General features: G+C 41.9%; 20 protein-coding genes and 1 non-coding gene across 21 annotated transcripts; 12 read left to right on the forward strand and 9 right to left on the reverse strand.

Annotated features, from left to right (window-relative positions):
* Positions 1 to 47: 47 nt before the first annotated feature.
* On the reverse strand, positions 48 to 1,988 carry EROM_010400 (hypothetical protein; the record flags this gene model as incomplete). The annotated part of the gene is made up of 1 exon (XM_009265607.1): positions 48 to 1,988. One exon carries the CDS (start codon positions 1,986 to 1,988, stop codon positions 48 to 50), a length of 1,941 nt encoding a protein of 646 aa, XP_009263882.1.
* An 81-nt stretch (positions 1,989 to 2,069) lies between these two features.
* Positions 2,070 to 2,570, reverse strand: EROM_010410 (hypothetical protein; the record flags this gene model as incomplete). Its single annotated transcript, XM_009265608.1, has 1 exon — positions 2,070 to 2,570. The coding sequence occupies one exon, from the start codon at positions 2,568 to 2,570 to the stop codon at positions 2,070 to 2,072; it is 501 nt and encodes a 166-aa protein (XP_009263883.1).
* A 91-nt stretch (positions 2,571 to 2,661) lies between these two features.
* On the forward strand, positions 2,662 to 4,080 carry EROM_010420 (Ser/Thr protein kinase; the record flags this gene model as incomplete). The annotated part of the gene is made up of 1 exon (XM_009265609.1): positions 2,662 to 4,080. One exon carries the CDS (start codon positions 2,662 to 2,664, stop codon positions 4,078 to 4,080), a length of 1,419 nt encoding a protein of 472 aa, XP_009263884.1.
* Positions 4,081 to 4,190: 110 nt separating this feature from the next.
* Positions 4,191 to 5,564, forward strand: EROM_010430 (hypothetical protein; the record flags this gene model as incomplete). The annotated part of the gene is made up of 1 exon (XM_009265610.1): positions 4,191 to 5,564. The coding sequence occupies one exon, from the start codon at positions 4,191 to 4,193 to the stop codon at positions 5,562 to 5,564; it is 1,374 nt and encodes a 457-aa protein (XP_009263885.1).
* A 286-nt stretch (positions 5,565 to 5,850) lies between these two features.
* Positions 5,851 to 7,443, forward strand: EROM_010440 (phosphoacetyl-glucosamine mutase; the record flags this gene model as incomplete). Its single annotated transcript, XM_009265611.1, has 1 exon — positions 5,851 to 7,443. One exon carries the CDS (start codon positions 5,851 to 5,853, stop codon positions 7,441 to 7,443), a length of 1,593 nt encoding a protein of 530 aa, XP_009263886.1.
* Positions 7,444 to 7,651: 208 nt separating this feature from the next.
* Positions 7,652 to 8,896, forward strand: EROM_010460 (RNA polymerase II transcription initiation/nucleotide excision repair factor TFIIH subunit TFB2; the record flags this gene model as incomplete). Its single annotated transcript, XM_009265612.1, has 1 exon — positions 7,652 to 8,896. The coding sequence occupies one exon, from the start codon at positions 7,652 to 7,654 to the stop codon at positions 8,894 to 8,896; it is 1,245 nt and encodes a 414-aa protein (XP_009263887.1).
* A 58-nt stretch (positions 8,897 to 8,954) lies between these two features.
* On the reverse strand, positions 8,955 to 9,428 carry EROM_010470 (thioredoxin reductase; the record flags this gene model as incomplete). Its single annotated transcript, XM_009265613.1, has 1 exon — positions 8,955 to 9,428. The coding sequence occupies one exon, from the start codon at positions 9,426 to 9,428 to the stop codon at positions 8,955 to 8,957; it is 474 nt and encodes a 157-aa protein (XP_009263888.1).
* Positions 9,429 to 9,600: 172 nt separating this feature from the next.
* EROM_010480 (hypothetical protein) lies at positions 9,601 to 10,026 on the forward strand (the record flags this gene model as incomplete). The annotated part of the gene is made up of 1 exon (XM_009265614.1): positions 9,601 to 10,026. The coding sequence occupies one exon, from the start codon at positions 9,601 to 9,603 to the stop codon at positions 10,024 to 10,026; it is 426 nt and encodes a 141-aa protein (XP_009263889.1).
* Positions 10,027 to 10,124: 98 nt separating this feature from the next.
* On the forward strand, positions 10,125 to 11,414 carry EROM_010490 (eukaryotic translation initiation factor 2; the record flags this gene model as incomplete). Its single annotated transcript, XM_009265615.1, has 1 exon — positions 10,125 to 11,414. One exon carries the CDS (start codon positions 10,125 to 10,127, stop codon positions 11,412 to 11,414), a length of 1,290 nt encoding a protein of 429 aa, XP_009263890.1.
* A 92-nt stretch (positions 11,415 to 11,506) lies between these two features.
* Positions 11,507 to 12,310, reverse strand: EROM_010500 (hypothetical protein; the record flags this gene model as incomplete). The annotated part of the gene is made up of 1 exon (XM_009265616.1): positions 11,507 to 12,310. The coding sequence occupies one exon, from the start codon at positions 12,308 to 12,310 to the stop codon at positions 11,507 to 11,509; it is 804 nt and encodes a 267-aa protein (XP_009263891.1).
* Positions 12,311 to 12,370: 60 nt separating this feature from the next.
* EROM_010510 (thioredoxin-like protein) lies at positions 12,371 to 12,814 on the forward strand (the record flags this gene model as incomplete). Its single annotated transcript, XM_009265617.1, has 1 exon — positions 12,371 to 12,814. The coding sequence occupies one exon, from the start codon at positions 12,371 to 12,373 to the stop codon at positions 12,812 to 12,814; it is 444 nt and encodes a 147-aa protein (XP_009263892.1).
* A 64-nt stretch (positions 12,815 to 12,878) lies between these two features.
* EROM_010520 (uridine kinase) lies at positions 12,879 to 13,829 on the forward strand (the record flags this gene model as incomplete). The annotated part of the gene is made up of 1 exon (XM_009265618.1): positions 12,879 to 13,829. The coding sequence occupies one exon, from the start codon at positions 12,879 to 12,881 to the stop codon at positions 13,827 to 13,829; it is 951 nt and encodes a 316-aa protein (XP_009263893.1).
* Position 13,830: 1 nt separating this feature from the next.
* Positions 13,831 to 14,139, reverse strand: EROM_010530 (leptin receptor; the record flags this gene model as incomplete). The annotated part of the gene is made up of 1 exon (XM_009265619.1): positions 13,831 to 14,139. The coding sequence occupies one exon, from the start codon at positions 14,137 to 14,139 to the stop codon at positions 13,831 to 13,833; it is 309 nt and encodes a 102-aa protein (XP_009263894.1).
* Positions 14,140 to 14,305: 166 nt separating this feature from the next.
* Positions 14,306 to 14,959, forward strand: EROM_010540 (thymidine kinase; the record flags this gene model as incomplete). The annotated part of the gene is made up of 1 exon (XM_009265620.1): positions 14,306 to 14,959. One exon carries the CDS (start codon positions 14,306 to 14,308, stop codon positions 14,957 to 14,959), a length of 654 nt encoding a protein of 217 aa, XP_009263895.1.
* Positions 14,960 to 15,030: 71 nt separating this feature from the next.
* On the forward strand, positions 15,031 to 16,038 carry EROM_010550 (HRD ubiquitin ligase complex ER membrane protein; the record flags this gene model as incomplete). The annotated part of the gene is made up of 1 exon (XM_009265621.1): positions 15,031 to 16,038. One exon carries the CDS (start codon positions 15,031 to 15,033, stop codon positions 16,036 to 16,038), a length of 1,008 nt encoding a protein of 335 aa, XP_009263896.1.
* Positions 16,039 to 16,056: 18 nt separating this feature from the next.
* EROM_010560 (hypothetical protein) lies at positions 16,057 to 16,686 on the reverse strand (the record flags this gene model as incomplete). Its single annotated transcript, XM_009265622.1, has 1 exon — positions 16,057 to 16,686. One exon carries the CDS (start codon positions 16,684 to 16,686, stop codon positions 16,057 to 16,059), a length of 630 nt encoding a protein of 209 aa, XP_009263897.1.
* Positions 16,687 to 16,878: 192 nt separating this feature from the next.
* EROM_010565 lies at positions 16,879 to 16,960 on the forward strand. Its single transcript has one exon. It is a non-coding gene; the product is annotated as a tRNA-Ser (tRNA).
* Positions 16,961 to 17,009: 49 nt separating this feature from the next.
* Positions 17,010 to 18,305, forward strand: EROM_010570 (RING zinc finger domain-containing protein; the record flags this gene model as incomplete). The annotated part of the gene is made up of 1 exon (XM_009265623.1): positions 17,010 to 18,305. One exon carries the CDS (start codon positions 17,010 to 17,012, stop codon positions 18,303 to 18,305), a length of 1,296 nt encoding a protein of 431 aa, XP_009263898.1.
* Positions 18,306 to 18,324: 19 nt separating this feature from the next.
* Positions 18,325 to 18,984, reverse strand: EROM_010580 (hypothetical protein; the record flags this gene model as incomplete). Its single annotated transcript, XM_009265624.1, has 1 exon — positions 18,325 to 18,984. One exon carries the CDS (start codon positions 18,982 to 18,984, stop codon positions 18,325 to 18,327), a length of 660 nt encoding a protein of 219 aa, XP_009263899.1.
* Positions 18,985 to 19,073: 89 nt separating this feature from the next.
* Positions 19,074 to 20,453, reverse strand: EROM_010590 (alpha,alpha-trehalose-phosphate synthase; the record flags this gene model as incomplete). The annotated part of the gene is made up of 1 exon (XM_009265625.1): positions 19,074 to 20,453. One exon carries the CDS (start codon positions 20,451 to 20,453, stop codon positions 19,074 to 19,076), a length of 1,380 nt encoding a protein of 459 aa, XP_009263900.1.
* A 157-nt stretch (positions 20,454 to 20,610) lies between these two features.
* On the reverse strand, positions 20,611 to 21,162 carry EROM_010600 (hypothetical protein; the record flags this gene model as incomplete). Its single annotated transcript, XM_009265626.1, has 1 exon — positions 20,611 to 21,162. One exon carries the CDS (start codon positions 21,160 to 21,162, stop codon positions 20,611 to 20,613), a length of 552 nt encoding a protein of 183 aa, XP_009263901.1.
* Positions 21,163 to 21,229: the final 67 nt, after the last annotated feature.

Genomic DNA, 21,229 nt, shown 5'->3' on the forward strand with positions numbered 1-21,229 from the left:
GGGCAAATTTTTCAGTATCGTTATCCCTGTCCTTTCTATCATCCAGATTATACCAAGAACATCTTAACCATCCCATCACCGCCACCGGTGGCATATCCACTTCCATCTTCGTTAAAGGATATCACATTCACACGTTTGCTGTGCTCCTTACTTCTCCTCTTGATCTTAATCTCTGCCCCCCCAAGCTTTGCTATTAACACATCGCCAGACTCAAGCCCTATAGCCAGAAGATATTCTCTCGGTGAAAAGCACAAGGAAGTGGCTTCACAATCAAATTTAGACACATACTTCACTCTGAACTCCGGTGCCTCATAAACAAGCACACTCCTGTCTCGAGAACATGTGGCGAGATACCGAGAATCGTGGCTGAAACTGCAATCCCACACAATTCTTCTATGACCTTCTAGCCTTCTTGAAAACCTTATGCTCTTCCCAACATCGTAAACAGACACAGTCTTGTCTTTGGAGGCTGCTGCCAAGTACCTCCCGTCACGTGAAAACACTAATCTTTCTATTCCATAATCATGTACTTCTATGTAATCTATCAGCTCAAACTCTCGGTTCCATACAAAGATTCCCGAAAACTTCTTCAACGACGACTTGTTACAAGAAACAGCAAAGTCCTTCGATACCGCTACATCAGACACATCGAAGTAATGCCCATAAACTTTTCTTATCTCGTTAAAAGTCGTTACAGACAGTAGCTCCTCGTTGAGTGACTCAAATTCAAGGTCCTCCAAAACCTCATTTGTCAGAGACAGCTCTGCACATACAGCTGCAAACTTCAAACTGTTGATATCAGGAAAGAAATCATCCAGAGATCTTCCATTCCTGGAAATATTCATCTCCCTGAGAGACTCAACCACGTCTTTTCTTCTGGTTTCCACATATATGCATGACATATAGAAAACCTGTGTGGGCTCATAGATCCTTAAAATCGTCTCTTGTGCAGAGCTTACAAACCGCAGGCTATCATCGTTTAGAAATCTTGCAGAAGTTAGCCCATACCCGTGTTTTTGAGGCCTTCCCACCTCATATCCCTTGTAAAACATCCTAGATGTCATATCAAGTGAAGATGTAAGCAGAAACTCCCCTCTCCAGTCTATGGACTTCACTCCATCTAAATGCCCAGAGATAAAACTTTCAAGCGTGTCTGTGAATTTATAGAATCCTCCAGAGCGGGACTGTCCTATAATCAGGCTTTTAACCATCAGCACATTGAAAAAGATTTCCTGTCCACCAAGCCTCATCACATCCTCCCACTTAGACCTCCTTTCCCAGTAGATTATAGATTTGTCTGCGGATGAACTAAGAAGATCTCCCTTTCCTGTCCAGAACACCCCATAAACCCAATCGGTATGGCCATTGAGCGTTTGGATATGTTTAATCCATGGCCATTCATCGGTAACCCTCCATATCTTTATTGTTTCATCCTGTGAAGATGTAGCAACATACGCCTCTCCATCTATTAAAGTAGACTTTATATCTTGAATACTGTCCTTATGACCCTCAACCTCATGCCATTTTATATCATCTTCAATTTCATCTAGCACAAAAATACTCCCCTTCCTACTTCCAGCAAACGTTCTGCTGCATATCGTTGTCAAGCATGTAGGAACCCATTCAATCCTTGTCTCTTTCTTGATGGTGTTTCCAGCTATGTCGTACACGGAAACTGTATCTATTGTGCAGAACATAGCCCATAATTCATTCATAAGCCCTACTGCCTCAACACACCCTTCAAGGTTACACCTTCTAATCTCCCCATCCCTTACTATATATCCTCCTCCGTTAATATCTCCTACAGCTATCATGCCATATCCATATTCAATTGCATTCACATCGTTGTCCATGTAGATCACAGAAAGGACCTTTTCTTCATCAGCTATAACAACGTTCGACCTGGATCCATAGGCCATTTTATCTCCAAATGCAGTGGAAACCTTCGGCTTTCCTGTGCATCCAGCAGATATAAAGACAGAATCCATCGAGCCTAGAGGGATAAAAATTTGGAACGAAAAACTTCTACAATCTCTATTTATTTTGGGGATATAAAGGTACAGAATGGCTCATCCCCCACCAGACCCCTTGCGGACCCTGGAAAGGGCATCCTCTAGTACTGCAGACAGTTTGGCTTTATCATTGAACGTCTTTTCAATGTTTCTAATCAGGTCTCCTAAGTTGATTCCATGGCTCTCCAAAACCATGACGTTTCTTTGAATCCATACATTCTCAAGCTCGCAGTACTTCTTGTAAAGGGAAGGATTCTTCATAGCCATCTTTTTTGTTTCTTCAAATACCTCGTTTACTACTTTCTTAAGCAAGATCTTCAGCTCAATCGAATCCGGATCAACATCCTTTGTTGTTTGAACAACTTCGTTTGCAAGGTACAGCAAGTTAAGCCTATGGTATGGACTGGATTTCCTATAGACAAACATCCACCCCTCCACTATTGCCCTGTAGTCTCTCTTGAAGGTTCTTATAAATAGCCCGACAGTCTTCATTTGCTCCTCAGTAGGAAGCAGGTTGATCAGTGACTTCAGAAGGTATTCCTTCGATAATGAGGCCATATTCTCCAGGGGTGGACCGAACAATATTTATCTATGCTACTATTGCAGGATGATGGAAACAAACCCAAAATGAGAAAAATGGAATCCCCGTATGTCCACCAAGGTCGAGCTATACATGGAGATTGGAACGGTCATAACAGATCATGAATACCATACAAGATACATTCTGAAGAAGCTTCTTGGAAGGGGAGCGTATGCACAATGCTATCTGGCAGAGATAGAAAATGGAGAGCAGTATGCCATGAAGGTGGTCAGGCTGAAGGATATTAAAAGTCGGAAAGTTCATGAGAAGTTAGAGTCGGAGATATCAATACACTCCAAGCTGGACAATCCCAATATTGTCAAGATGTATAGATCATTTAGAAACGAGGAATATGTCTTTATGGTTCTTGAGCTCTGTGAGAGAGGGGCGCTGGATGCCCTGCTGAAAAGAAATGGAAAGCTGAAGGAAAGGCATGTGGCGAGATTTGTTAAACAGACTGTTGAGGGCCTGATGTACCTTCATGACAGTGTTAATGTTGTGCATAGAGACTTAAAGTTAGGGAACCTGTTTCTGGACTCTAAATTCAATGTGAAGATAGGAGACTTTGGGTTGAGTGCAGTGATAAAGGACGGGGAGAAAAAGATTACTATGTGTGGAACACCGAACTATATAGCACCCGAGGTTCTGTTTGGAAAGGCGAGCGGACATTCTTTTGAAGCAGACATATGGTCTCTGGGGGTGATTATATACACATTACTTGTTGGTGTTCCACCGTTTCAGAAAAAGAACGTGGAGGACATCTACAAGATGATAAAGCTCAACAACTATATATTCCCGGAAAACTGCGATCTTTCGAGCGAGGCGATTGACCTCATAACACAGATACTGAACACAAATCCTCTTGAAAGGCCAACCTTGGAGCATATTCTTGGCCATAAGTTCTTGTCAAGGAAGGAGCACTTTTTGATGAGGATCTACAGGAACCTGATGATCAACAAAACACAGGAAGGGGTTATCGATACAGATTATGTCCTTTTCAGTATCCCTGTGACAAAACTAAGAGGGATCGGGTATGTTCTGAAGTCCGGGGTTTATGGGATATATTTTAGCGATCATAGGAATCTGATGTTGAAGCCGAACAAGAAGAGTGTGATATACCTAAGCTCGGCTATGGAGAGTGGAAAAAGGGTGTTTTATAAGGAAGAGCATCTTGTTGAGAAGATACCTGGAGAGATTCTGGAATCATACAAAGGATTACAGTATTTCATCAGAACATTTGACAACGGGTTTAGCTTTCTGGATGTAGAGCCTTGCTTCATTGTGAAGATAAGGAAGATAGATTGTGGGTTTTTGTTTGTGATGGCTGACAGTACCATTGTGTTTGATTTTGTTGATGGGTGGAGGGTAGTGCTATCCAGGTGTGGAGAAAGGGTCTCGTGCTACAACGGGCTTGGGCTTGCCTCATTTAATCAAGAGATAAGAATGAAATGCATAAGGATTCTGAAGAACTGCCTCGGATGTGAATGAAATGCCTAAGGCTTGAGTTGGATATGAAGAGTTTTGATTACAATACTTGGGTGATGTTTCGGAACTTTGTATCAAAGCCAATCAATAAAAGAAGATAGATACTGCGGTGTATGGAAGATGTGGAGAACATAAAGGCTTCATATAAGATGCTGAAGTGTAAATGCGTTTACCTCAAAAGCTACTTGGAGCACATTATTATTGTGTCGAAAAGATCCTCTGACCTTCTTTTCCGTGCTCTCCAGATTCCTCAGGATACTGCATGGAATGACCCGTTACTTATGCATTGTATAGAGATGAGTGAGAGACAGAGGGCTGTGTTTGACGAAGCGGGACTGCTCTATGGGGAGACGTTATTCAAGGAGCTTGATGGGCTAATTGCAACCATTGTCAGTGACATTCGGATGATTGACGAAGAGGTGAAGAGGGTTTCCGAAAAGCCTGCCGAAGGGCTGAAGGAATTAAGAATAGCTAGAAACAAGCATATGGAAGCCTGGACATATGGAAAGCACGATCCCTGGTTGACGGAGCTTGGATTGAAGAGGGCGGTTAAGAAAGTTCTTTTAATGGACGACGAAGCAAACCATGTAATGTATGATAAGATTGGAGGGTTCGCTGAATCCTTACAGGGAGCGGGAGAGAGATTCAAGGAAGCTCTGCTCAGCCTTGTAAGGATCCAAAGGCAAAAGTATCAGAAACTCCGAGACTCTACAGATGTGGAGATAAAAGGATATGACGAGATAGATAGGTTTTTTGATACCGTTTCTGAATCACCGAAGGAGATGAAAGCGGAGGTCAATAAAGAAGAGAAATTGAAGGAAAAGGTTGACTCATCGTTTGAAACGTTTGTGGAAGGGATCAGTAAAGAGTTGATTGGAAAAGGGATAACTGTTAGAAAGAATTTGGAGGTTGTGAGGTCTTCGATATGCAAGGTGAAGAAGGGATACACGGGAGACTGGGTCACAGCATATTTAACGATTACTTCTACAGGATACGGGCATTTCTTCGATATCTCCGGACTGCTGAATGAGACTGAGGATCTCAGGAACATTGTTGAGAGACTGAATGGAGGTGTTGGTAAAAGCCTCATATCCATATTTGATGCAGGCAAGCACAAGAAGGAGCCTGGAGAAGATAGAATGGTTTTTGAAGTGAACAGCAAAGTTGGGGAGATGATTGAGACACTTTCAAGCCCGGTGATCTCTATCTATCTAAATGACAATACATATGAACTTGATAGAGAAAGAAGGCAGATCTCGGCTAGCAATAGACATCAAAATGGATTTGCTAGCTTTTTTGGAGTTAGCGAGGTGAAGATTAAGCTCTTCACACTTTCGAATGCAATAGAGATATTCCATGCATTCAAAGATAGGAATCAGCCTGAGGAAAGCATAGACGACTTTTCTGAAAGTCCTGAGAAGGTCTTAGATGAGGGAATAGGGCTTAAGGTTTTGTTGCAGGAAGAAAATCCTTGGGTGAGTGGATAGTCTTACTATTCTGGCTGTCTTGGAGACTATACAATTGGTACCGATTAAAGATAATGACTTGCTTGTATGGTATTGGATGTCTGATATGATTTGTGATTCGGCCTTGTTTGAGATTCTGCTTATAGTTTAGAATGGGTTGGACAAAGAGGCATTTCGGATTGGTTTCCGTTGGGATTTTAAGAGGAAAACCCAAAACATCAATAGAGAAATAGGATTGGATGATCCAGACGCAAGTTAAAATTAAAACAAATAAATAAAGATGTAAAGTTTAGGTCCCCACACTCAGATGGATAATGCTTTGTTGTCTGACAAAAACCTTAAAAAGCCCTCCAAGCCGGCTTATTATGGAACAGCGGGGTATAGGTCAAAAACTTCCGACTTGAAGAACATATTGTGTAGGGCATCTCTCATAGCTTATCTACGGTCTACGACATTTGCGGGAAAGATTGTCGGGGTGATGATCACTGCAAGCCACAATCCTATTGAATACAATGGAATTAAGATCATTGATCACAATGGAGACATGCTGGACGAGGTATGGGAAGAATACAGTGACAAGGTTGTGAACTGTGATGACGAGAAGCTTCCTAGAGAGATGAAAAAGATCCTAAGATCTTGTAGCAACCAAAGTGAGCTGGGAGAGGGTGTGAGGGGGCATGTGGTTCTCGGAAGAGACGCCAGAGACAGTGGAGAAGAACTATGTAATAATATCAAGTCTGTGTTGAGTAAATTGAATTGTGTGGTAGATGATTATGGAGTGGTGACTACGCCTGAGCTCCATTTTCTTGTAAGAAAGTGCAATGTAGAGAACAAGGTTGTTGATAAGGAAGAATACTTAAAGAACATTGCTCGGAACTTCACCAAACTACTTTCCCTGACAAAAGGGAATCTCAAGATGATGATAGATACTGCAAATGGGGTAGCAGGGATGAAAATTAAGAACCTGGACGAAATGCTTGAAGGTAAGCTGAACTGTGAGATTCTGAATGATCCTAAAGGCATTCTGAATTTGGACTGTGGTGCAGACTTTGTCAAGACAAAGAAAAGGGCACCAAAGCTGGAAGTATTTGATTCCGGCAGGTTTTCTCGCCCACCAAATGGAATCTGTGCTTCTTTTGATGGAGATGTAGACAGGCTCATATTCTTTACAGGTCCAGGGGACACGGAGATATTTGACGGGGACTCCCAAGCAGTCTTTCTGGGCCTTTACATAAGATCTCTTCTTGAGAAGATTGGGTCTAAACTTAGTATTGGTGTGGTACTTTCGTACTATTCAAACAACGCAGCTGTTGATGCTCTTCCCTCTTCCTCATTCAAAGTCGTGATGGCTCAGACTGGAGTCAAGAACTTTGTGAGTCCAGCAAGGAAGTTTGATGTCGGAATATATTTTGAGCCCAATGGACACGGAAGTGTGTGCTTTTCACAGGCCTGCATAGATGAGATCGAAAGGGGGAACAGTGAACATCATATGATCCTTAAGTGCTTGGCCAACCTATTTGATCCATGCATTGGAGATGCGCTTGCTAACTTCATGGTTTTCCGGGCACTCATGACCAATCCAAATGACCTTAAGAAGTTCAGAGAGAATCCGAGTAGGCTCCTCACAGTTAAGATAGTAGACAAGAATAGCATTAAGGTTGACCAAAAGAACCAAGTTATTGAGCCAAAAGAGCTTCAGGATAGGATCGATGTGGAAGCATTGAGTCTTGGGGGAAGGTCTTTTGTCAGACCCTCTGGAACAGAAGATGTCGTGAGGGTTTATGCTGAATGCTCGACAGAGGCAGATGCAGATCTTCTTTGCCTTAAAGTTGCACAGCATGTTTATGACATGTGCAGCGGTGTTGGAGACCATCCAGAGATTGATTACACAAATAAATGAGGTCCCTACTATATGTTGTTAGCTGGATGCAGTAACTGACTTTCTTTTCCTATGCTCTTCTCTGTGGAGTATTGGAGACATCGATAAGAAGCTCAATATTTCTCATTTGATATTTTTTATTCTTGTCTTTTCTTGGAACCATAGCACTATCGACTAAGAATGGGGCAATGTCTCATAAAGAGTTTGAGTTGGAAGCCCTTTAGAGACTATGAAAAGTGAAGTCTCCCAAGCATGGGCATATCCAATAGACATTATAGAGTATTTTGGAATGCTTCCAGACCACTCGAAAGCACAGCTATATGGGGCACCCATATTTGCAGTATCTTTTCTTAAGATTTTTGACGAGAAAACAACGAGGTTTATATTTGACCTGCTACTGATGTCGCACTCCATAAGCTCCTTGAGAGATATAGAGGGGATTAAGGAAACCTTGAGAACGCTGCTGAAGATCCAGATGATCGAAAAGAAAGGAGACAATATCTATTTGGATGCGAGTTTCAGAAGATCGCTAATGGAAGGGTTTTGCATACTCAAGATGGAGAAGCATTACAAAAGCACTGGAAAGGGGTTAGAAATTGACGAGAACGAAAGCAATGGGAAGTTTGAGGCCATTCTGAGGTCTATTGTCAACAGGGAGTACAGGATCCAAGCGTTTGGAATCGGGGAGGTTCTTATGTTTGGGGGTCTTCTTAGAAAAGACAGAAACATAACGAATAGAGGATTTGAGTTTCTTCTGAAGACAAAAAAGGAGCAGCTATGGTGCCTTGTGCTCTTATCTTTGAAGTACTTCCTTAGGTCGGTTGAGGAGGAGATTTATGCGCTTGAGGCACTGTTTGAATTGAGCACGAAGACTATTGAAACTGCACACCACCAGGATGGTCGGATGGATGGAAGACTACTGAAGTATCTTGAGGCGCTAGGAATTCTGAGGGTCTGTGGAGAAAGACTTGCCATTGGAAGATCCTTTGTACAGCTATTTGAGGCATCTGAGCGTAACAGAAGGGAGTTTATAATAGTTGAAACCAACAATAAGATATATGCATACACAAACTCTGAATATGAGAAGTCTGTAATCCACCTGTTTTGTAATGTGTCTGTTAGCCTTCCTAATCTTATAAAGGGAAGTATAACAGAAGAGAGTGTGAATGTTGCGTTTGACAAAGGAATAACTGGGAAGCAGATAATACATTTCTTGGAAGCAAGTGTCAAACCAGGGAGCCTACCACCTGCAATTACCAGTCAGATAATGATATGGGAATCTAAAAGGAACAGGATATTTATGGTGCCTGGGTATATTTACTCGAACTTCTTGAACCTGTCAGACTATCAAAGAGTATTAGAGTTTTGCACCGAAAGAAGTTATTTGATAGAGTCGGATGTTGGCAAAAGGATGATAGTTGTAAAGTTAGAAGGGCATGAGCTTGTTAGAGAATTCATAAAAACTATCCTCTAGGTTAACTTCCAGGTATTGCAGGGATATAGAAGCAGATTGGTTTAATTAAAGAACGGAATCATTGGTTAATGGCATCTATGAACTCCTTTACATCGAATGACACCTTACATCCTGCACTTGCAAGGATTATCGCTTCTCTATAAGGGGCTTTATCACTTACATAAAAGACACCTCTGCCTCCTAGGAGAGGGCGATACTTTTTTTCTAGATCCTTGGAATCAATAACCAAGGATCTTGTTTCGTGTGTTCCGGTGTTTGTTTCAATCTCAAAGTGGTTCTGTTTCTTGGAGATGTTCAGGATTTCCTCTTCCCTCACTTCGATCCCCATGTTCTTGGATTGTCTTTCCACTAAACCAACAAGCTCCTCGGGGCTTTGAATTCCTTTGACACCCACGACTTTTTCGGATCCAGAAAAGTCTGTCATTGATTTTTTGCATGCTTTGATTATGATTGGAGACAAATTGGCTGTATGAGCGTATATTCCACACATATAAGCACCTGGTCCTTGGCCTAGAATTACAACATTTCTCATTCTTCAGGGGGTTGAGAATTTACAAATGATCTTGCCTTGACACCTAGAACAGGGGATACACCTGGGCTGTCTGATGGAAATATCTTCAATTACAATGATAGATTTGTTTTGATCTCCAAATGGGGAAATTCCCGATGAATAGATATTGTGTTTATCGATACAGAGCACCCCGATGTTCGACAGCATAGACGACATAAGGCTATCTGATATACTGTTTGGAAGCGACATAGATGCAAGCCATTGCAGCAAAGTCTCTAAGAAAAAGGAAGAGGAGAAGAGCATGTGGAAGAAGAATGTTCGGCACTACAAGATTCTCTCTGTTGACCAAATATCTGCATTGGAAGACTTTTTCATTAGTAAGCAGCTGCCTATAACAAAAACAAATATAAAGCATGCATCAAAGGCTCTCAAGATCCCATACCAGAGATCTGTAAACTATCTTTACAATAAGTACAAGAAAGCCCAGGAGAATGCCGAAGACTTCTACCACAGATGCATCCACGAGTTTGGATTAATAATGCAAAATGTAGAAAAATGCTGGGAGATGTATCTTAAGGGGTGCCAAGCATACAACTCCACCCCGGACAGTAGAAATTAAAGAGAAATGATGTTTGTATATGGTTTCTAAGGGAGGCTTTGGAGGCCTGAGGGAAAAATTTTCCTGTGAAAGGAGGGCAATTTTCATCTCCCTAAAAGATGAAAGATGTCTCAGAGATCATGAAGAAGCAGGCAACCCTTAACATAGGGACCATTGGGCATGTTGCACATGGGAAGTCCACCATTGTAAAGGCAATAAGTGGAATAAGCACAATAAAGTTCAAGGCAGAGCTTGAGCGTAACATCACCATAAAGCTAGGATATGCTAATGCCAAGATATACAAGTGTGACTCAAAGTGCATCAGACCCAATTGTTACCAGTCGTTTGGAAGTTCAAATCCAGATCAACTTCCATGCAAAAAGTGTGGAGGCACCTTGAAGCTTGTCAGACATGTGTCCTTTGTAGATTGCCCAGGGCACGATGTTCTGATGGCTACAATGCTGAATGGAACAGCAATTATGGATTCTGTACTGCTCCTGATAGCAGCTAATGAACCTTGCCCGCAGCCCCAAACTACTGAGCACTTGTTTGCTGTGGAGATAATGGACCTTAAAAAGGTTCTGGTTGTGCAGAATAAGATTGATCTTGTTTCCAGGGAACAGGCCTTAGAGCAGTATGATCAAATCCAGAAATTCCTGAGGACATCGAATGTTTCTGGACCTGTTATTCCAACAGCAGCTCAGGTGGGGGTGAACATCCCTGCCCTTCTGGATTTCATTGTTAACTACATTCCACAGCCTGCCAGGGATTCTACAGCACACCCAAAGATGGTTGTCATTAGAAGCTTTGATGTTAACAGGCCAGGGACCAAGGTGGGCGATATGTCTGGAGGGGTTATTGGAGGAAGTCTTGTTACCGGAATGCTAAGGGTTGGGGACAGGATTGAGATAAGGCCTGGGCTTGTGATGAAGAGGAATAACAGATTTGTATGCCGGCCTTTTGTTTCTGAGATTGTTTCCTTGAAGGCAGAAAGCACAGACCTTGAGGAAGCCTATCCTGGAGGACTGATAGGCGTCGGTACAACGATGGATCCCTCGTTTTGTAAGGCAGACAAGCTGGTTGGCCAGGTCATGGGAAAGCTAGGATTTCTCCCATCGATATTTCACAAGATAACTGTCGAATACAGTCTCTTTCCAAAAACAACAGTCCAAGGGAGTTTCAAGCTGAAAGAAGGTGAGCACGTGCTATTGAACATAGGAAGTACAACAACCGGGAGTGTGATAGGAGGCATAGGGGAGACCAGAGGTGAGTTTGATCTTGTGAAACCTGCATGTTGTGAAATTGGAGAAAGAATAGCCATATCAAGAAAAATCAACAACCATTGGAGGTTGATAGGACATGGAGAAATCAAGGACGGTGTGTGTGTTGAACCAGAATATACTAGATAGATAGGAGATATTGAAAATATGGGCAGAATAAAAGAAGCCGTCTGAAATAAAGAAGAGTGGTTTTCAAAAGCTTTTAATTAGGTAACAGATTATCATCTCTGGAGACATATTCTATCCTCTGACCTATCGAATGCAATTATTCCCTTGCTCAGCAGCCCATAAACTATTCTTAGAAGTACTGTTCTGTCCACGCCTAGAATCTTTCCTAATTTGTCCAGCTCAATTGATTCTTCATGAATAAGATGCTGACAAACAATCTTGTTGTATGAATCAGGTATATTTCCAATTTCATCAAGTACAAGCATCTTTTCCATGCTGTTGAGATACTCTCTGGTTTCCTTGACATATCCAAGAGAACTAACAACCTCCTCATCTCCAGGGCCTTCTTCTCTTAGAAATGCAAATATCCTATTGATGAGATTGGAGTGTAACCTTCCATACTCCATGTCATTAAACATCTTCCGAAGCTCATCAAGTCTATGCCTTAGATCGCTTATCTCATGACAGCTGTACTTCCACGTCTCTTCGTACTTCTGCTTCATGTTTGCTAGTTCCACTTCCAAAATATCACATTCTCTTTCGTATTCGTCATAAAGTGCTATCTCCTCCTGCTTCTTTCTTAGCTCGTCCAACTCTGATGAGATAATCAGGCCATATCTATTATACTCTATGCTCAGGTTGTTCAGAACATCTAGCAGAGCCATGTGATCGTCAAGCATTCTCTCTTCTATCGTCGGGAACTCCATTTCTCTATACAACTCGTTCAGATCCTCCAGAGACCTTGGTGACATTGTTTTGGGAACCTCTAGTCCTGATGCTATTTCCAATGAAGGGAATCTCCTCGGACTTGGAACGGTTATCAGAGCTTCCTTTACTATGTCTTCTGGGTTATGCATCGAGGGGATTAATTACGCTGGGATTGTTCTGTTGGCTTAAGCAAAAAATCCTGCACTCCCATGCCTTCCGGTTATGAAGACAGTGGATTCCCACAGGACGACGAGGCTTTCATGAGATATAGGGAGAAAAGAATCAAAGAGCTACATGGGAGGATAGAGGACATTACGGCTGAAAAGGAGCTGATTGAGAAGACTAAGTCTTTGAAGATGATAGTTCATTTCTACAAACCGGAGTTTAATCGGTGCAAAATAATGGATAGGAGACTGGAGGAGATAAGAGACTACTTTCCAGGGATCCAATTCTATAGAGTAAATGCTGAGATGTGTCCTGTTGTGACAAAGAAGCTTGAGATAAGAGTGCTACCTTTTCTAGGCTTTTTTAAGGATGGATACTTTGTGGACCAGGTTGTCGGGTTTGAAAAGCTTGGAGATGATGTAGAGCTGGAGGCTCTTAAGGAAAGGATTCTGGGGAGTAATATATTTAAGCCTATCTCCAGTATATAATAAACATAACAGTCACTTAAAGCCCTTTTTTGTAGAAGAGTACAAAGAAACTATCCCTACCAAGATGATTTCTTCTCACAATGGGAAAGAGACCAGGTGCAGTAGGGATTCCGAAGGAATAAGGGATGCTATGTATGAATGCTTTGAAGGACCTTATGATCCAAGCAGAAGATACATCATATGTATCCAAGGCCCTACATCGACTGGAAAGACAACATTTGCCAGAAGACTCCATGGATTGCTAAGTAGGGGCGGGATAAGCGCCTATGCCCTTGGATTAGATTCTTACTACTTTAAGCCTCTGAATCCGGATCTTGACGAAGAGGACTATGATTTTGACAATCCAGGGGCACTTGATTGGAGAAACATCTTTGATGTTCTGAAGGCATTAAGAGACAGGGAGCCGTTTATTGAGCACAACGTTTACTCTGCATCTTCTTATGGAGAGGTCTCCGTGGTAAGAGAACCAAACACGATGCCAAATGTGATAATAATTGACGGAGTACAGGCGTTTAACACCATTAACAGTAAGATTTTCAATATCAAGGAATTTGATCCGTATGACACTGAAAAGGCCATCAGCAACGAATTTGTGGATAACTTTCTTAGAATGGATGACTTCAAGATACTCAAGATCCTTATGACCAACTGTGCATCACGGATTCTTTCAGTGAAACTCAGAAGGGATGAGTTGATAGGGAGAAGGAGAGATGCAATAGTTAAAAGGTTTTATTCGAAGACATTCCCAAGCACCTTAAGGTGGATATATTCACCTGTATACAGTAATTTCATCAAGATTATACATGGGAACTTCAATCATGAGAAGGTTGAATTGCTAATGAACGAGTTGAGCCTGTATTTCTTTGGGATGAAGATAGTGGTAGACGAATCTAAAGAGATGGACCTGAGCAGTGAATTTAGAGTTGAGTGTACGGGCGAATGTGAATACGGAGGAAAGGCTTGCATTGTCTTGGATGACAAGATTGCAGTTCCGCAATGGATGGGAAGGTCTTGAGTCAGAAGAACAAGTCTTCATAGAAGTAGAAAAAAAGAGAGATTCCGCTCAGGATCAGATAACTTATTGACCAGAAGATAAAATGGCTCTTCTTGTGGACTGCCATGAAGCTGAACATGTAGAATCCATGGAATGCAACAAATGCCAAGTTTGCAAAGCTCTTGATTTCAAACTCCATATCGAATAACGGCTTCAGGCCGAGGATTATGCATACCAGGCTCAGCCCGTAGAGTACTGCTACCATTAAAACCTTTGTAAATCCCCAGTGAATTCCTCTTTGGTGATTATCATTGTAGTCTTCTGCTTGCATTTGTTTCCAGTACTGAGGAGTGTTTTATAGTTTCTTGAAACCTGAAACAGAAGCTGTGTTCTGAAAGATACGAATGCGGGATGGCCATTAACTTTAATTGTAATGAATTTGGCGGTTTTTTGGAATTCAAAGTATAAAAGTATTCGTCAGCCCTTAGACATCATAAATGAAAAGAGGAGTACTAAAGTTTGTAGCCTCTCCGATGAACGGTGGGAAGACAACTAACATGTTGCTGAGGGCAAAGAGAGCCAGCGTCCTAGGGTGGAAGGTGCTTCTGGCAAAGCCTCAGATTGATACCAGACACAGCAGCACCATAATAAAGTCACGATGCGGTGCCGAAATGGAGTGTAATCTATGTATTGATCCTCAGTTCAACTTTATGAAGGACATTTCATATAAGGATGTAGATATCCTGTTTGTAGATGAAGCACAGTTTCTGAGCACCCGGCAGATAGAAGAGCTAAGGGAAGTTGTAGATGTCCACAAGGTCTCGATATGGTGCTATGGCCTTCTCACGGATTTCAAGAAGAATCTGTTTGAAGGGTCAAGAAGGTTGGTTGAGCTATGTGACAAGATGTATGAGCTTGATGTTCTGTGCTGTTTTTGCTCTGAGAGCGGAAGATTCCACCTGAAGTATACCGACGGGAAGGCTAGTCTGTCTGGGCCTTCAATCGAAGTCACTACTCCTGAGAATGATAAGTTTGTTTCTGTGTGCCATATGTGTTGGACAGAAAAGACATCATCATCGGAGGGAGGATGTCCCACGCTTTTCTGCGGTGAAGGTGTTCCAGTGGATAAGGCCCTGGAGATAAATGGATAAATACCATATGTTTCATATTCGATTTCAAATCCCCTTCCATTGAATGAATTACAAACATTACACCCTGAACAATGAAGAAGATCGTTGCATATGGAGTTACTCATTTCATCTTACTTGCTATATACACCACAAAGGCAAGCCACGGAAGTCTAACCATGTACAACATTCTTACAACCACGACACGTAACAGCACTGTGCACATTCTTCATGCCACGTTTCTGATCTTTCTTATGTGCACCCTGACAGGACGGATAATAGACCATGTGTTCAAGAGTCTCAGATCAGAAGAAATAAGCAACTTCAACGAATCTTTGCTTTACTTCTTGACCGACTTCCTTCTTGTTGTGTCTACGTTTGATAATGACATTAGCTTCAAGAATGGGCTTTTCTTTGCCATGCTTCTGTGTGTGAAGTCTCTTAGCTGGCTACTAGGCACAAGGATAAAAAGAGATGTTTACTCTTCCTTGTATAGCCTTGCGTATGGGATATCCCTGTTTTCAGGGCTCATGGCATTCTTATTTACTCTCTCCTGCATATCCTCCATCGATGGGCAGATTCTCTTTCTTTTTGAGTACACTCTGCTTGTGATAGCCTCTATAAAGAATATCTGCATCATGAATCTAATTCTGTCTGATGATGACGACAAGAGGTCTCTGCACAACTTCTACATCGATATAGCATACATGAGCATCACACTCCTTGTTTATATAGTATTCATAGGAATCACGTCTTTCAGCTACAGGCTCCCTCTGAATCTCTTCCGATCTGCATTGACAATATTGGATGCTTTGGTTGCAAAGATCAAGGTGTTCCTTAGCTACCTCAAGCTATGTAAGGACCTCGAGAAATGTGTTGAGGGGTCTGGAGATGGCTTTTGCGCGATATGCAGGGACGACATGGAGATAGGAAAGAAACTGGCATGTGGACACTGCTTTCACATAGAATGCCTCAAGATGTGGTGTGAACGGCAGCAGACATGCCCGATATGTAAGTCTACACTTGCTTTTGATGTGAGGAAAGAGAGCTTTGTTGTAGGAAGTGAGTATATATCTGGGATTCCAGTGACTATTGATAGCTAGAAAATAACAATAAAAGGTTTATTCTTCAGCACTGAAGGCTTCCCCTGTATCCTTTGGTTGTGCAGCAGCCCTTTCTATGGTTTCACTGCCTATTTTAACAAGGTTTATTCCGGTACGAGACCCTGGAGAGGCGGATGCAAGGTATTTATGTCTGACTATGACACCATTTCTCTCTCCTTGGATATTAATTATTGCTTCCTTTACTCCGGAAGACAACCGGTACAGCCCCGCCTTCTTTGCTGCGGAATAGGGAAACTTTGATGGATACACACGCCTTTCTCCAAGTGCATTTGAGACCTCTTCTCCTTCATCGTTGACCTCAATGAAGTTTATTTTTGTGGTGTAATAATAGGATGCCTTCTTATTCATCACCCTGATCTTGTCACTCAGATCTATATGTCTCCTGCCCTCTTGGAAGACATCTTTATACTTCTCCAGAATTTCCTTCCATTTGCCATGTCCTAGTTCTTTGATTCCTCTAAGCAATGCCTCCTCCTCTTCGAGGCTCCAAGGCTTGGGTTTTCTTCTTGGATTCTTAGTATAGCTCCTGACAACGACATTTTCTCTTACATGTTTCTTTTTTGGAACCTTGCTATAAATATGCAGTTTGAGCTTTGAAGATGGCCCTGTGTGTTCTGTCCTTTCCATTTTCAAGGGGTTATGGCCCTATGTACTCTTTCTCAGCAGGGGAAAGATTAATCCACATATGTGTAATGTAATATCACTTTCTACTAAATTGTTAGCAGCATATCCATCCCTGATACTTTCGATGACTGGTGTATGGGGGCGAATTAAAGCTGTCTGGGGAAGCAACTTGTCGGGAATGGTCTTGGATTATATGAAGGTGTGGCCGAGTGGTTATGGCGCTAGTCTAGAAAACTAGTGGGCTCCGCCCTCACAGGTTCGAATCCTGTCACCTTCGTTTTTGCACACATCAAAATCGATTGTAAATTACTAGTTATCGCAGACCCATGGGGTGTCAAGTATGTACCGGTAGTATGGATGTTTTTGCAAGATATGATTGCAACCATCGAATATGCATGGTTTGTTCCATGAGGCTTGTGTTTCTGTACATGCAGCCCACATGTCCCCTATGTAGAAAGCCTGCAGAAGAAATTATCTTTTCTACACTTTCATTGGGTTGTGAAAGAGCTTCCAAGCAGCTGTGGAAAGGTCGGAGGGCTGCGTCGACTGTTTTTTATGAGGGAGAATGTGTGAAGAAGATGATGGAGGATCTCTTGTCCAACAAATGTCAAAAGTGCCACAACAAATTTGGGACTTTAAAAGAGCTCAGTAAACACTATAGTTGTCATGGAGTTATTCTTTGTCTTGAATGCATCAAGAACAGAAAGGATTTTTGGAATGAAATCAAGCTTTATAGAAGCGACACGATCAAGGATCACAAGAATGGGAGTCTCCAAGAAGAAGGATTTGATGGCCATGTGCTATGCGTTCACTGCAAAATCTATCTATTTGATTCTGATGATGCAAAGCAGCATTGCAATCTCAAACATGAGCTATGCCATGTTTGTGACATGATGGGAACGAAATATCAATATTACAGTGGCTTCAAAGATCTGGAGGCACATTATAGAAATGCTCATTACTGCTGTACTTTCCAGACTTGTCAGGTAAACAAATGCTATGTGTTTCCGTACCAAACTGAACTCTTTGAGCACTTGAACAGGTTTCACAAAGTCTGTACTAAGCTATCGGAGATTCCAAGATATGGGAAATGCAACATTCCCGTGATGGATCCATTTAAGAAGAAAAAAACATTGGCTAGAGTAAGTGTTATGGATCCAAGTGGAGGAGAGGTTAGGGTTTCCTCATTCGTTAAGGCTAGTATTCCTCAAAGCAAGGCTTTACCAAGCACTGGGACAGAGATTCCAAAATACCTTGATAAAAACATTCTTGAGGAGGAGAAGAAGAGACAAAACAGACGCAAGGCTGTCATAAATCGTATGTGTAAGGCAGAAGCTGACGGGGTTGAAGAGATTATAAACGAATTTTTAGAAGGTTTTATGGATGTGATGGAAGCCTTCAATAAAATATCCGAGATGGTTGGAGATGCAATAACTCTCAAGTTGTTTGAAACCATTCACTTTGGAGCTAAGCAAGGAACAATAGAAAATAATATAAGGGCTTTGAGAAAGAAAGTTATGTTTCCAAAGTTTATTCCATCTAAGCCTGTAATATATGGAGAACCTGAGGAGAGAAGGAGCCCTGGTTTTACAGTCATAGACTTGCACAAGAAGAAACAATAAACACGAAGTAAAGGTATTTTTACTTCTTTATTATCTTCTTAGACACATAGAATTCCTTTGTTTTTTTGTTGATGTACAATAAGGTAACAAATACTGTGCCTATCTTGAGCAGAACTACCCCGTTGATAAGCTTGAATATGCTATTGTATAGAATCATATACTCTACCTCGTCCCAATCGTCCAAATTTTGCAGGTCAAAGTTGTTCTTTGAGGCATACAGCAAATCGCTCATCTTCCTTATCAGCCATTCCATTTGATAATCTGTCCCTGAAACAATCTCCGGGATCCATGGGCGCCCTTCGTAAATGGCAAGCCCAAGGGCCTGTTCTCCTTGGACGTCTTTGTCCAAAGAAAAAACCATAGTGTAATATCCTGTTTCTGGTGTTGTATAGAAGAATGTAGTGGACATATCGCGCTTCACATCCTTAAAGGTCAACTTCTTTGGGTCAGGATCTGCGTTCTTGTAATCCCCGTCAGACTTGTATATGCTAAGCCCGATGCCGGGACTTGTTCCCTTTGCCTCCTTCCATGGATAGCTGGCCGATTCCTTGTGGAACAGATCAGCCTGCATCAGAACTACAGTCTGCCCATTCAATCTTAGAGCACTTTCCACTTCTTTGCTCTTGTCCAAATAGAACAAAGTTCTTGAGAAAACATGTCCTAGAAACAAGAAAAACATTCCTGAAGGGTGTCGCCTCAGCAAAATATATTTGCTTGGGCTGGCAAACAAATGTTGAATAAACCTAATTTATTCGCAGAGAATCTCGTCTAGAGCATCAGTGATTTCCTCCAGCCATCACAAAGTCCATCGAGATTCCTTTCTGCCCACTCGACAGATGTAAAGACATCAACAGCCTTCTTATTTATCTCATGTCTTTCACTCCTTTCTTCCATGGGCATCATGATGGCTTTCTGTATTCCATCAGCAATCTCCTCAGTATTCCACGAGTTTATTTCCAATGCAGCAGATAAAGTTGTGGATGCTCCTGCACTCTCGCTCAGAAGGAGCACCCCTTTGTTTTCGTCTTGGCATGAAACATACTCCAGAGCGACAAGATTCATTCCATCTATCAGCGATGTCACAAGGAGGACATCACTTGCTGCATACAACGCACACAGCTCGTCAAACTCCACACTTCTGTTTAGAAAGTGTATATGTGTTGCTTCAATAGGCCCAATCTTACTGTTTACTTCGGATGCAAGTTCGTTCAGCTTGTTAGTGTATGAAGAGTACTCCTTAACGTTTGTTCTGCTGGGAACACCAACCTGAAGAAACACAACCTTTCCAACAAACTCCGGATACTTTTCAAGGAACCTGTGGAACCCCTTGAAACGATGAGGCATTCCTTTTATGTAATCAGTCCTGTCCACACCTAGAAGTATCTTTTTTCCCTTGAACATCTGCTTGATCTCCTTTATCCTTTCCACAGTCTTCTTTTCTTTGAGTATTTTTCGGAACATTTCAGGATCAATTCCTATGGGAATTGCATCCAGCTTAGTCTTCACCTCTATGTGGTTGGCTATACATGTGTCGTGGAAGTTGATGGCGTAGTCGAATGAATGGAATGCAACAAGGTCGCTGTGTGCCATCCCACTTACTATCTCTTTTCTGCATGCAAGGGTTTCCATTATCTCTGCCGGTGGAAATGGAGTATGTAAGAAGAACATCACTTTGAAGTCCTTCTTGGATTTTTTCTTTAGCATTTCCGGAAGCATCATCAGATGGTAGTCGTGAACCCAAACAATGTCTCCATCCTCTAAAGCCTCGCATACCTTATCACAAAAGATCCTATTGTATTCCACATATGCGTTGTAGTTCTTGATGGTAAATGCAACATCGTCCTTGAATGAATGGATTATTGGCCAGAGAATGGCATTACAGAATCCATCGTAGCAATCGCTGTTTAGTTCTGGATCGATAAACACAGGGATTGAATGGAACTTTTCCCAGCAGTCCTTTCTTATTATATCCTTCTCCTCTTCATTCAGCTCGACACCACTTATGTTGCCAAGCCATTTGAACCTGATTCTGTCGTTTATGCTCTTCAGCCCAGTTACCAGGCCCCCGCTTGTCCTTGTGTATTCAAACCCATTCTTCCCCTTCTTTATTGTTAGTGGTAGACGATTGCTGATGACCAAAAGCTTCATGAAGAAATGATAGAGTTGGTATTTATTTGAGGTAGGGATAATGAAGTCTCAAACAACTCTATGTGACCAGTGGGAAGAATTTATAAAACCAATAGAAAGTTGGATGCTTAGAAGCATGTAGCAAAGGAATGAGGCATAAAGTTTAATCATCCTTAGTTCAGAAAGGCCTGAATCTCCCAAGATAATGGCCCACGCCTATGAATGCACGGTCAAACCCAGCAACATATGTAAGGAGAAGCACTCCCAAGTTCGATATGACAAAGGTAAGATAGAAAAAGGTGTTCAGCATATCCATTCCAATAAATGCTGTAAATGAGCAACATATGTGACTGGCCAGTCCAAGAATAAGCAAGCTGGTTGTCCTGTCGTTCAAGGACTTGAATATATATGCACTGAGGAAGTCGATGAACAGGATTAATGTCATATAAGTAAATCCACGTTGTGCCTTCATCACCCTGTACTTCATCCGATCATTCTTACATATCTTTGCTGTTGACCGCATAGTCTCCAACATAAACCCAATGATTGTTGTGGAGAACGAGAACAGAAAGCAGAACACACCCTTGGCATCCGACACACGAAGGAAAGAAGACCTGGCAAGGTAGTTTACTCCTGTTGGTATGATCCTGCTTTCAGAAACGGCCACAAGCAGTAGGAAGGAGATGTACATAACTATTTGGCCTGCGAATAAATGTCCAAGCTGCATCATCGGGGTAACTAGAATATCTCTTGATTACCTTGCGAACAGCTCTAAAAAAGGCTTAAGACAAGTTTTA

The sequence above is a fragment of the Encephalitozoon romaleae genome, chromosome I, assembly GCF_000280035.1.
Source record: "Encephalitozoon romaleae SJ-2008 chromosome I, complete sequence".
In the NCBI taxonomy this organism is placed as follows: domain Eukaryota; kingdom Fungi; phylum Microsporidia; family Unikaryonidae; genus Encephalitozoon; species Encephalitozoon romaleae.